This window comes from Pristis pectinata, chromosome 25 (genome assembly GCF_009764475.1).
Source record: "Pristis pectinata isolate sPriPec2 chromosome 25, sPriPec2.1.pri, whole genome shotgun sequence".
Classification (NCBI taxonomy): domain Eukaryota; kingdom Metazoa; phylum Chordata; class Chondrichthyes; order Rhinopristiformes; family Pristidae; genus Pristis; species Pristis pectinata.
This window is the reverse complement of record NC_067429.1, coordinates 8,751,052-8,765,067: the sequence shown is the minus strand read 5'-3', so window position 1 is coordinate 8,765,067 and position 14,016 is coordinate 8,751,052. Positions and strand designations below refer to the sequence as shown.

Here is a 14,016-nt window from a genome sequence, read left to right as displayed (position 1 = left end):
AAGACATAAAAATTACTATGTTACAAGAATAAATAAATAGTGCAAAAGAGGAATAATGAAGTAGTGTTCATGGGTACATGGACCATTCAGAAATCTGATGATGGAGGGGAAGAAGCTGTTCCTGAATCATTGAGTGTGGCTTTTCAGGCTCCTGTACCTTCTCCCCAATGGTAGTAACGTGAAGAGGGCATGTCCTGAGTGGTGAGGGCCCTTAATGATGGATGCCACCTTCTTGAGACACCGCCTCTTGAAGATGTCCTTGATAGCGGGGAGGGTTTGTCCTTGATGGAACTGGCTGAGTCTCCAACCCTCTGCAGCCTCTTCTGATCCTGCGCATTGGAGCCTCCATACCAGGTGGTGATGCAACCAGTCAGAATGCTTTCCACTGTATGTCTGTAGAAATTTGCAAGAGTCTTTGATGACATACCAAATCTCCTCAAACTCCTAATGAAGTAGAGCCACTGGTGTGCCTTCTTCGTGATTGCATCAATGTGTTGGGCCTAAGATAGATCCTCTGAGATGTTGACACCCAGGAACTTGAAGCTGCTCACCCTTTCCACCGCTGACCCCTCAATGAGGACTGGTGTGTGTTCTCCTGACTTCCCCTTTCTGAACTCCACAATCAATTCCTTGGTCTTGCTGACGTTGAGTGCGAGGTTCTTGTTGCAACACCATTCACCCAGCCAATCTGTCTCACTCCTCATGTTTGGAAAAAAAACTAGCCAGATGGCTCCACTTTTTTTTCCATAGCCCACAATTTTTCCTCTTTAATTATATTTCTAAATGCTTTATAGATCTATTGCCACCATCCATTCAAACACTGCACTCCAGAACATTTTGGTATAAAGAAAAGATCTCACCATATCTCCTGGTACATTTTGCCAATTAACTCTGTGTACTATATTTACTTGCCCTTCTGCCAGCAGAAATATTTTCTCCCAAACTGCTCTTTCCACAGCACTGTGATTTTGAACTTGAAAATCCCCTTTAACCTTGGTTTCTGTAAGGAAAATGGTCCCAGTTTCTCTGGTCACTCTATGTAATTGTCATTCCTGATTCCTAGTATTGTTCTAATAAATTTCCTCTACATCCTCTCCATTTTGTTAGTTATTTAAGTAGTTTTTTAGTGCATTAGTTACAAGAAGAATTTGATTTTATTGGAGTTGAAATAAAGGATTTCTGCATTTAATCTGCAAAGCCATAATGTTAAATAAACCTTATCCAGTGACATTCCATGACACCCTCTCTTGATGAGCTTTTTATCATTGTATTATCTAACTATAATAGTCTGCCCCAAATATGTGCTTTGCTAATTTACTGAGCCGGTCTAAAGTTGCCACTTTCTGTTAGCTCTAAGTAAGGTGGCTTGTCCCACTAGAGGTAGATGAGGGTAGGGCAGTGGATGTTGTCTGTTTGGACTTCAGCAAGGCCTTTGATGAAGCCCCATATGGTAGGCTGATCTAGTAGGTTAGATCCCATAGAATCCAGGGAGAACTAGTTAGGTGGATTCAAAATTGACTTGGAGGTAGGAAGCAGGATGGTGGTTGAAGGTTGTTTCTCGGAATGGAGGCCGGTGACTAGTGGTGCACTGTAGGGGTCATGTTGGGACCCTTGTTATTCATTATTTATATAAATGATTTGGATGCGAATGCATAGGGCTTGATCGGTGGATGATACGAAATTTGGGGGTGTTGTTGATCATGAAGGAGATTGTCGTATGTTACAGGGGCATCTGGATCAGTTAGGGAAGTGGGCCAAGGAGGGGCAAATGGATTTCAATCCAGATAAGTGTGAGGTAGGAAAGTCAAACCCGCGTGGGACTTAGCATGAATGGTAGGGCACGAGGGAGTGTAATGGAACAAGGGCACCTAAGTGTACCAGTCCATAGTCATTGAAAGCGGCATCATAGGTAGACGGGGTGGTGAAAAACGCGCTTAGCACGCTGGCCTTCATCAGTCAGAGCATTGAGTGTAGGAGTTGGGGCATTATGTTATAGTTGTATAAGTCGTCAGTGAGCCCACACTTGGAATACTGTGTACAGTTTTGGTCACCATGTTATAGGAAGGATGTGGTTAAACTGGAAAGTGTGCAGAGAAGATTTACGAGGATGTTGCCAGGACAAGAGGGCCTGAGTTATAGGGAGAGGTTGGCCAGGCTAGGTCTTTATTCCTTGGAATGTAGGAAAATGAGGGGCGACCTTATAGAAATGTTTTAAATTACAAGGGGCATAGATAAGGTGGATGGTAACAGTCTTTACCCCAGGGTAGGGGAGTCCAGAACTAGGGGTCATAGATTTAGGGTGAGAGGGGAAAGATTTAAAAGGGACCTGAGGGGCGACTTTTTCACGCAGAGGGTGGTAAATAGAATGAGCTGCCAGAGGAAGTGGTTGAAGCAGTTACAATAGTATCATTTAAGAAGTATTTGATTGGTTATGTGGAGGGTCAGGGCCTGGAGGGATATGGGCCAAATGCAGGAAATTGGGACTAGCCGAGAGGGCACTGTGGTCGGCATGGACTCTTTGGGCCGAAGGGACTGTATCCTGTATTGCTTTATGACTCTGTGACTAGAGTTTGATTAAGAAAGGAACAGACTGATACATTAGAAGTGGGAAGAATGCCTTTTGTAACTACGTTCTCCTAATCACATTGAAGCTTGTATGTAGCAAAAGTACACTTGAGGCAGTTATGTTAACAGTGGGTAGCTGACTCCCAACAGTTTTCCATTCTAAGTTATTACCTTTAATGGTCAACAAAGAAAATGGGAGGCAAAGAAAGAAAGTTTCTTCAGTGGGATACTGCACTGTACCTGTCAGTCAAAAAATATCTTCAAAATAACAAAAAAGGAAGAGGAATTAACATATTTCCAGGGCTGTTTAGAAATTCACCAATCTACCAATCACATCTAGGACTAAAACTTCCTTGTGCGTCTTTGGTAAAGCATTATTTGTTTATTGTGTTTGAAATAACAATTTGTGTAGTACACGGCCACCCTAATTTAAAAATGAAATATATTATCAAAGAAATAGTGGCATGCATAACTATTGGGCTTCTGTTTCAACAGGACTACATCAATTTATTCCCTTTGGATGACAGCCAGCCATCAAAACTGTTACGATTGTTAAGCTCAAATGAAGAGGATCCAAATATCCTTTCTAGCCCTGGTAGGTGCTCTTGACTCAAATAGTCTCCCAGCCTAATAAAGAGCAGTGTGTATTAAATGTGTGGGTGTGCTGTTATGATGTCTTGCAGCTTACCGAAAGATTTGTGGGTAGAAGTCAAATTTTATATGTATTTTGAGAAATGCTACAAAATATAAGACAATGCATTTTGGCAACAGGAGCTCCACAAATTTAGGAATTGTGATTTCAGACACATCGTGTTTTCTTTCACAGAGTTGTTACTAAAGACTATGTGTAATACATGATTAATTGAGTGTGTGGGGGTGTGTGTTGATTGCAGTTGACAGCTATAGTAAATATGAAACTGTTGACCTGAGAGAACAGAAGGTGCTAGATAGTAATCAACCCTGCCAGTGATTCAGTGGTTTACTTTGATTACACATAGTTTATTTTATGAGCACAGTGATAATCAGTTCATTTTTATTTTTGTTTAGCTAGAATCAAATTTAGATCAGCATTTCCATATTTCAGTCTCTAAGAAATAGAAGAAGATGTAATCCATTCAGCCCTTGTGCTGCTCCACCTTTCAGTATCATGGTTGATCTTTTACTTGGTGCCACTTTCCAAACTACTAAGTCACCACGGATCCAGAAGATTAAGATGCACGGGATCTACGGTGACTTGGTAGTTTGGATTCAGACTTGGCTTGACCATAGAAAACAAAGGGTAGTGGTGGAAGGGTGTAATGCTGGCTCCAGGTCGCCGACCAGTGGTGTTCTACAGGGATCAGTGCTGGGGTCTCTGTTGTTCGTGATACATATATAGATAATTTTATAAATGACTTGGATGAAAATGTTGATGGGTTGGTTAGTAAGTTTGGCTAAAGACACAAAGATTGGTGGAGTTGTGGACACTGAAGAAGTTTGTCAAAGGATACAGGAGAATATAGATCAGTTACAGATATGGGCGGAGAAATAGCAGATGGAGTTTAACCTGGGTAAGTGCAAGGTGTCACTTGGTGGGCATGCATGAGTTGGGCAGAAGGGCCTGTTTCTGTGCTGTATGACACTATAACACCCAACTTCTTTTTGCCTCTGATGGAGGATACACTGTAATCAAGTGTTTACCCCATTTAGCTGAACTCAGGCTCTTAAATGAAAGTTAGTAGAGCCAGTCTTGGGGATCTTCAGACATGCCTGAGACTCTTCCTGATTGACTAAAACTATCAGCCTGCTAGAAAAGACACTGTATTACAGTATTCTAGATAAGCATCCCATCTAATGTCCAGCAAGACACTAAGTTTATTAAAGCATTAACTTGTTTGTTTGTATTGAATACTAGGAAGATGTCTAACTCCTTATTGTCCAACCTTTCCCTCCAGTCCTTATTAATGGGTTGGACTGGTTGTTCAATTATATTTCTTCCTGGAAGTGCTGCCAAGCTCGAGTATTGATAACCATAGCTGCCCCTCAGTTAACTTTACTTCCATCATCAAGCATTTCATCTTGTGGGTGACTCGATCCCAAAGAATTAGCACTTTATTTCTCTCACACTGTTCCATGAATATGTTAAAATATTGTGACAATTCAGTTTTTCTTTCTAATCTTCCCTTTTATGTTTCAGTTGGGAATCAGGGCTCTGACCATTTGTTATATTTTCTCTAATTCTCTCATGTTGCTGTTTTAGTCATTGTTCTATTTATTTTATAATTATTTCAACGTATAACCTTTAGGTGACCGTTCAATGAGCAGCTCGCTTTCAGCCTCTCAGCTTCACAACATAAACATGAGAGATCCCTTGAAAAGAGTATTGGGTAAGTTATGGGTGCTCACACAAACCCATTCAAGAGTGTGTTATTATGCATTTAGCTACAAGGTTATATTTAATTCTCATTAAATTACATTGGGATGTTCAAATGGCCCAAAAGATGCTGTCTAAAAACAATGTTGTTGGTTCCTTCTTTGGAATCAGATTTAAATTTATTTTTATAGTACTTTACACATTTTGCATCCAGATATTCTGCTGAATTACAGATACCTGTTTTGTGCTATTTCTTTACGAAGTATATTTAGATTGTGATACACTTAAGTCGATTCTTCATTTCAGATGGAATTTCTCGGAAATTGATATCTAAATTTGATACTCAAGCGATCTTCCTGATATGAGTTATGTAATCTACATTAGAACAAAAACTGACAAAAGGAAATTGAGCAATGTTTGAGAAGTCATTAAGTTTGGTATCATATTTATTCAATGGGAGCTTCCAGTCGGCAGGGACACCAAGGAGGAAGCTTCTTCCTCTCATTACGCAGTTAGATGGATATGTAAATTAGAGGTTTTTACTAAAACAGCAATACATTGGGTCAGTACTTATTGCTAAACTACTGATGTCATAATATTATTTGATGGAGGCTCCACAGAAAAACATCGGAACACATTTCTGCAGGTTGAAAATACACAGAATTAAAAAGAAAGATTTTTGTGATGTTTTGGTACTCATTGAGGAAAGAAATTGGCCACAGAGCATTCTTGGAATCTCAAAGCATTGTACAACTAAATAATTGCATTTGCAATTATTACTTCAGTAAGAGTTGTATCCATTTTGTAAGGTCCCATGCAGAACAATAAGATAAATGGTTGCTAGTTTTATTTCAGTTTGAGGAGAGAAGGTTGGTCAGGATACTTGAAAATCAATGTATTTTTTTCAGATAACACCTTAGGATATTTGACATTCACTAATACAGAAAATACAGATTGGCATATGGAGGTTGTCTGTGTGGTCTCTTAATAATTGTCTCTTAATAATTAGGGAGGAGAGAAGTCAGCACGTTTCCACTGCTAATTACTGTCCATTCCATTTTGATAGCTCAGTGAAACTACATTTTGATTAAACAGCCAATTGGTATTCAGTGATTATCTTATACCTGAAGAATAGCAAGATAAATTACGTACAGTTTTGAGAGCATTTAATGCATATTGAATGCCTTCCAGTATGAGTCAAAGTCTTTAAATGTCCACAAAGAAAACTGCAGTAAATTAAATATGTTTGCAACATCCTCAAGTAACTTTGAAAAATAACAATTAAAGCATTAATTGCACTTAGTTGTCAATAGGTCAATCATGCTTGGGCTGACTGCAGCTCAGATTTACCTCCCACGGAATGCTCCTAATCACATTTAACATCTGCAGCTACACAGCTCCCAATGTCTTCAATGCCTCACTGCTGTGAGCATTTCATGAGCCCTAGGTCCCCAACTATATGGATGTGACCTTCTGTGAGCTGTGTTGTGAGAAGGCTTTTCCCACTCTTTCTAAATTTATTTATTATCACACAAAAGGAAGATATTCTGCTCATTAGATCCAAGCTGGTTGCCAACAGATCAATCCCATCAGTCCTATTTCCACATAATTGTAGCCCTGTAACTTGTTCTCTCTTATGTGCCCATCAGCTGCTATTTGATCATTTTGCCACTTACACCGACCTGGGCAAATTGCCAATTAACCCACTATGTTTGGGATGTAGGAGGAAACGAGCACCCAGCGCAAACCCATGTCACGGGGAGAATGTGCAAACTGTACAAATAGCACCTGAGGTCAGGATCAAACCTGGTTCTCTGGAGCTGTGAGGCAGCAACACCGACTGTTGCTTTACATTGCTGTCCTCTGATCAGAATCATCTAGAAACAGTTTAAATATATTTGTAATGAAAAATCTAAAATTATCTTAAAGTATAACAAAATAATTTGAAAACATCCAATTTACATAAATTCATAATTAAAGCTGAGGGACTATTTATGAGATTTATCCAATCAGGAACTACCCTAGGACTCAGTGCATCCACATCTGCTCTCCAAAGAATTGGGTACATACAAAAGTAAGGATCGTGCTGACGTGCAGTGGAGCAAGCCAGGTTTTTCTGAGAAATTGCCAGCTGGACACATCAGTGCAATCCAGCCTAAGATTTTGAAAAGTGAAAATACGTGCACTTTATTTTCTAATTTAAGAATATAAAACTCAAGTTGAAATTACTGTCAAAATGCATTTTGAAGTAATGTTTCTGTGATGGTATACCTTTAAACCAGTGAACTGAAGGTCAAAGAGACAGATGTACAGCCATTTCAATTTTGTTCAGCTAATGGAAATCAAAATTGTGTTAGGATGTTATCTCATCTATGTCTGAGGGAGAGTCTTTCATATTCAACAAAATGTGAAATGTTCGTCCAATGATACTGCTGAATATTCACTTAAAGCTAGTCAAGAAAAGATGGAGCACTAACCTATTAACTTTCCCAATTTCCTTTTCAGCAAACTTGTTCCTCTTGATTTCCTCAATCCTGAGCTCAAAGGTGGCTGGTCCACACACCCAGTTTGTCCAGTGGTTTATGGAAGAATGTGTAGAGTGCTTGGACCAGGGGAGTCGTGGTAGCATTCTCCAGTTCATGCCTTTTACCATGGTAAGTCAAATCTTCAGATTAGTTGACATCCAAGAAAGATAATTTAAAAATGAGTAAGTTATTTGTAAATCTATATCCATGCTCAATGTTTAGCTTTAAATGCTATAAAACAGGCATACAAAACTAGTCTTTTTTGTAAAGCTCATTCAATTCTGTGTTGATAAAGGTTTAGAATGCTTGAACTGTTTAACTGTGTTGTCAGTGTACACCCCTCAAATTGCCATAGACATTCAACATGCTAAACTATAGTATCTATTTATCTGTACTACTTGTGAAATAAATCTTTCAGAATAGCTAGAATCATTAAAAGCAAACCAGATCAGTTATTCCCTTTTCACTCCTTCCATTTCACTTTGCCATGTGAAAATGGTCAAGTAACATGGTGGTCCTCATGCTTGCTTTGCTTGAGGCCATTACATAGACTATCCCTTTGTCATTCATTCAGAACTGGGGGTGCTTGCTGGTGATTGTTATGTTCCATTCACGTTCTTCATGCCACTTATCCTCATCAAGAATGAGAAACAAATATAAGTTTGGATTTCCAAAGAAACAAAATGTTTATGAATTAATTGTGAAACTTTCCCTGGAACCCTCATGGGAAAAATCATCTGAATGGAATCCCCCTCTTGCCAGTTTAATGCCTTGTCTCTTTTTCATTGAAAATTATCCTAAGTAAGCTTTGAATGGGTAAATGTGCTTGAAGGATGAATAATACAGCGATTTGTAATATTACTCTTTTTTTTTCTGCCCTCCCTCTCCACCCCCACCGCCCCCCATTCTCTGCTGAGGACACAGTTTTGTTATTTTGTGCGTGCCAGGGCATGTCCCGTTCTTCACAAGGGGACTCTTTTCTACAAGTCTAAATATTGAGAATTGAAGAGGGTTAACATTTCAGGTTACTGGTCCGTCATCAGAACTAACTGCACAATCTTGGTTGACACTTCAGTGAATTATTGAATGAAAAATATTCTGCTGAACGTGCTGTTTTTTCAGCAGAGGTTCAAACCATGTCGGTCTTCTTGGGTAGTTATAAATGATCCCAAGAGAATCAGGGAAGTTCTCCCATAGTTCTTGTCAGCTGTTACCCCTCAACTAATACAAAGAAAAAAAAATCAGCTTACTGGTTTAATTGTTTTTAATAGATATTTGTTGTGAACATGTTGGCTGATAAATTCAAAATTATCTAATTGGCTGTAAAAAGCTTCGGATGTCTTGAGTTTGAAAGAGGTGCGATATAAATGTGAGTTTGTTACTTTTAAGTTACACCATACTTGTTTATAAAGTAATATTGCAAAACCATTCTCATTCTTTTTAAATATGTATGTGACATACAATATTATATTTTAATTATGTTGCACCGTAAAGTAGTGAAAGTTTATAGATAGATTTTTTTGGACTGTAATTTCTTGTCTAAAGTTTACAGACAGAGCTTTAGATTTTCAAAAGCTGAAGCTGCAGTATATAACTGTATTTAGTTGCTCATCTTTGTAAACAAAGACCATAAGTAAAGTTGCCTAGTTGAGGGTTCTTGCAAGTAAAAAGTACTGCAAATTTCAGAATGAGTTCTTGCATCCCAGTATCCCTTACATTCGAATGCTCTTTTGTGTTTGATGACATTGTACATATTTTTTCCTGAAACAGGTTTCTGAACTCATGAAATTGCCGGCCCTATCCAAACCAAAGACTGTGCTTGCGATAACTGACCTGAGCCTCCCTCTAGGACGCAGGGTTGCTGCAAAGGCAATTGCTGCACTTTAAAGGCTGGTTGGTGAGTCTCTAGGCCTAGTACAGAGTAATAATCATGCATTGATAGATGCTAACTGTCACATGCATATGATACAGTAGATGTGTCTTCATGTAAGAACGTAAATAGAAGCAGGAACAGGTTATAGAGCCTCTTGAGCCTACTTGAGATAAGGTTATGGCTGATCTTTGTCACACGATTCCCTTATCCTTGGATTCACTCACTATTAAGAAACATATCAATCTCATTCTCAGATGTGTTCAGCAGCTGAGCATCCACAGTACTCTCCAGGAGAGAATTCCAAAAATTCACAATCCATCACATGAAATTTTTCCTCATCTCAGTCTTGTTCCTTAGGAGCATGTAGTAGTAGACTGCTTGGCTAGAGGAAACAGCCTGTTGGCATCTACTCTGATAATCCCTCTCAGAATCTTGTACATCTCAATAAGATCACTTCTTATTTTTCTAAACTCCAGTGGGTATAGATCAGTGTTATTCTGTTTCATTTCATTAGACAATCCACTAATCCTCGGAATAAATCTTGTAAATCTCTGCTGCAAAACCAAAACTGCACACACTACTCCATTCATGGGGCGGCACAGTGGTGCAGCTAGTAGAGCTGATGCCTCAAAGTGCCAGAGGCCCTGACATCAGGTGCTGTGCTTACATGATCTCCCTGTGACTGTGGGTTCCCTCCCACATCCCAAAGGCACGTGGGTTGGTCAATTATTTGACAATGTAAATTGTCTCTAATGTGTACATGAGTAAGTAGAACCTGGGGCATTAATGAAAATGCGTGTAAGAAGTTGGATTAGTGCAGGGTTAATGTAAATGGGTGGCTGGTGGTGGGTGTGAACTCAATGAGCCGAAGGGTCTTTTTCCGTGCTGTGTGACTCTATGACCAAAGCCCAGTAAAATCTCAATGTCTTCCTTACTTTTGCAATTCAATGCATCTGCAGAAAAAGCCAGATTATCATTTATCTTCCTCAATGCCTGTTGTATCTGCATGTTTTGTTGCTGTATCTTACGACCCAGCACACCATCATTTACAAACTTCTCACAATTTCTATTCCTCCAACCAAAGGCAAACCTCACATCTTCCCATATGATACTTCATTTGCCATCTTGCCCATTCGCTTAATCCACCTTGATTCCTTTGCAGACTTTTTGTGTCCTCCTCAATTTTTCTTCTGGTTCTTGTATGAACAATAATCTTAGATGTGTAACATGCCTGCCTTTTCATCTAAGTCATTAATGTAAGCTGTGATGAGCTGAAGACACCAGGACTGATCCCACTAGTAAAACTGCAAATCTAAAAATAACTTATGTATTCCTACCTTGTTTTAACCAATCCGTTATCCATGGTAAAATGTTACTCCAATCCTGTGATCAGCAGCTATCTACTTCCACTCATAGCCTTGTAACAGTCACATACTATTAAACTAAGAAATTAACACTACACCATATCAGAAAAGAAAGTTTGAGAGCAACTGTGGCAAAATTCCAAGGTTAATTTTTTCATTGAATTATATATTTAGGGATAATTCTGCATTCTGTCTTAGTTCAGATCACCTAACCACAGTTTCCCTGCTGGAACACGATTAGCCATTTGCTTACGTTATCTATGATAGCAGACATAAAAATGTTGAGGAACTCCATATAAATTCCAGGTATATACAGGCAAAGACCTAAAATATTCTGGTCAGTGACAAATTACCACTCTCACCACTTTTCTATCTACTAAGAATGCACTTATTTAATCACATCCTGCAGCTTGAACAGTGGATGAAAGGATCCAGATCCTTTGTGGCCAGGACTTGGAAGGAAGGGCTCAGCTACCCAGATGAGGCATTACATGGGCTGCTTTGGACCAAGCTGCATTCAAGAAACAGTTGGAAAAGATTTCTGGCAATCTGCTAAACTATGCCTCCTGACTTAGCCTGCTGTCAAACCTGTCAAAAGCCTTGAATATTTCTGAATGACTCTGATATTCAGAAATGTTAATAATCTATTAAAAATCATTAAATTTTTAATTTTTTTTACTGAAGTAAAACATGTAAATTTACTTAAAAATAAAAAAAAGCATTTAAATCGATTGATTCAGTTAGTGTAATACCTTTTCATTGTTGCCATTCCTCTGTGCTGCAGCACTTGTTCTGGGGAATTGTCACCATTTTATGCCCTGCTATTGGACCCCATGAGGAGTTTATTAGAGTTACAGTGCTCTAAACCTCTCCTAGCCGTGAACTTATTTAGGTGGCTTTTAAATTTTGCTAATGTGCCCACCTCAACCACTATTTCTGGCCACTCATTCCAAATACACACCACCCTTTGCGTGAAGAAACTGCCCCTGGTGTCCCTTTTAAATCTCTCACCTCTGATCTTAAGTCTATGTCCTCTTGTTTTTAGCACCCCCTCCCTGGGAAAAAGACTATGTACTTTCACCCTGTCTATGCCCCTCATGATCTTGTACACCTCTATCAGGTCACCCCTCAATCTCCTATGTTCCAGGGGATAGAGTCCTAGTCTATGCAACCTCTCCTTGTAATTCAAACCCCCCAAGTCCAGACAACATCCTGGTAAATCTTTTCTGCACTCTTTCTAGTTTAATAACATCTTTCCTATGATTGGAGTATTGTGTACAGTTTTGGTCACCCAAGTACGGCCTCACCAACATCTTATATAACTGCAACATAACTTCCCAACTCCTATACTCAATGCAATGATCGATGAAGGCTAGTATGCCAGACACCACCTTCACCACCTTATCTACCTGTGTTGCCGCTTTCAGCGAACTATGCACTTGCACTCTTAGATCCCTCTGTTCCATAACACTCCCCAGGGCCTTACTGTTCACTCTATAAGTCCTACCCTGGTTTGATCTCCCAAAATACAATACCTCACATTTATCTGGATTGAAAGCTATTTGCCAATCCTCAGCCCACATACCTAGCTAATCAAGATCCCCCTGTAATTTTTCAAACCTTCTACAGTATCTACAACTTTAGTATCATCTGCAAACTTACTAACCATGCCTTGTACTTTAACATCCAAATTGTTTATATTAATTACAAACAACAAAGGTCCCAGCACCAACCCCTGTGGCACACCACTAGACACGGGCCTCCAGTCTGAGAAACAACCCTCAACCATCACCCTCTGCTTCCTAGCACTAAGCCAGTTATGAATCCAATCTGCAATCTCACCCTGGATCCCATGCAATATAATGTTCCAGACTAGCCTGCCATGAGGGACCTTGTCAAAGGCCTTGCTAAAGTCCATATAGACAACATCCACTACTCTACCCTCTTGGTTACCTCCTCAAAGAACTCCAAGAGATTTGTCAGACATGACTTCCCATAAAGCCATGCTGACTGTCCCGAAACAGACCCTGTCTCTCAAAATATTGGTAGATCCTGTCCCTCAATCCCCTCCAGCAACATACCCACCACTGATGTCAGACTCACCGGTCTGTAGTTTCCTGGCTTGTTTTTGTGACCCATTTTAAACAATGGTACCACATTAGCCACTCTCCAGTCATCTGGAACCTCACCTGTGACCAGAGATGAAGCAAAAGTCTCTGCAAGGGTCTCCACAATTTCTTCTCTAGCTTCCGACAAGGTCCAAGAATGCACCAGGTCAAGCCCTGTGGATTTATCCACCTTATTGCACTTTAAGGCCTCCAATACCTCCTCCCTGCTAATTTGTATGTGGTCCAAGATAACACCACTCATTTCCCCCATTTCCTCAATTTCCATCATTTTCTCCACAGTAAAAACTGAAAAGAAATATTAAAAATCTTAGCTATTTCCTTTGGTTCCACACATAGACAGCCATGCTGATCTTTAAGGAGACCTATTGCCTCCCTGGCCACCCTTTTAATATACGAATGGAATCTCTTGGGATTTTGCTTCACCTTGCCTGCCAGATCTCTCATATCCCCCTTTTGCCCTCCTAACTTCTCTCTTAAGTTCACTCCTACACTTCTTGTAGTCATCAAGAGATTCACTAATTCTCAATTGCTTATGCGCAGGATATGCCTCTCTCTTTCTTAACCAGAGCCTCAATATCTTTCATCAACCAGGGTTTCCTAAACCTGCCAGCCTTGCCCTTAACCCTAACAGGAACATGCAGGCTGTGAACTCTTCACATCACACTCTTGAAGGCCTCCCACTTGGCAGACGCTCCTTTCCCTGCAAATAATCTCATCCAATCAACCACTGCAAGATCCCACCTAATGGCTCCAAAATTTGATCTGCCCCAGTTCAGGACCTTAACCTATGAACTGACCTTCTCCATAACTATTTTAAAACTAATAGAATTATGGTCACTGGCCCCAAAGTGCTCGCTGACAGACACTTCCGCCACTTGGCCTACCTCATTCTCCAGGAGGAAGTTCAGTGTTGCACCCTCTCTGGTAGGTTCCTTTATATATTGACACATTTCACAAATTCCACTCCATCCAAGCCTTTCACACTATGGTTGGCCCAGTCAATATTAGGGAAGTTAAAATCTCACACTAATACTATATTATGTTTACAACTAGCCGCAATCTCGCTACATACCTGCTCTTCCAATTCCAGCTGACTATTGGGGGCCTATAATACAATCCCATCAGAGTAACCATCCCCATCTTGTTTCTAAGTTCTACACAAATGGCCTCACTGGATGATCCCCAAAGAATATCCTCTCTAAGGACT

General features: G+C 39.9%; 1 protein-coding gene across 1 annotated transcript in view; it reads left to right on the top strand.

Moving 5' to 3' along the window:
• Positions 1 to 11,405, top strand: part of med24 (mediator complex subunit 24) — a 57,575-nt gene extending 46,170 nt beyond the window's left edge. The window contains exons 23-27 of the mRNA XM_052038783.1: positions 3,061 to 3,160; positions 4,851 to 4,931; positions 7,424 to 7,572; positions 9,214 to 9,340; positions 11,090 to 11,405. Of these exons, the coding sequence (XP_051894743.1) occupies positions 3,061 to 3,160; positions 4,851 to 4,931; positions 7,424 to 7,572; positions 9,214 to 9,330 (447 nt within the window). The 3' untranslated portion in view covers positions 9,331 to 9,340; positions 11,090 to 11,405. The remainder of the gene's footprint in view (positions 1 to 3,060; positions 3,161 to 4,850; positions 4,932 to 7,423; positions 7,573 to 9,213; positions 9,341 to 11,089) is intronic.
• The last annotated feature ends 2,611 nt before the right edge of the window (positions 11,406 to 14,016 follow it).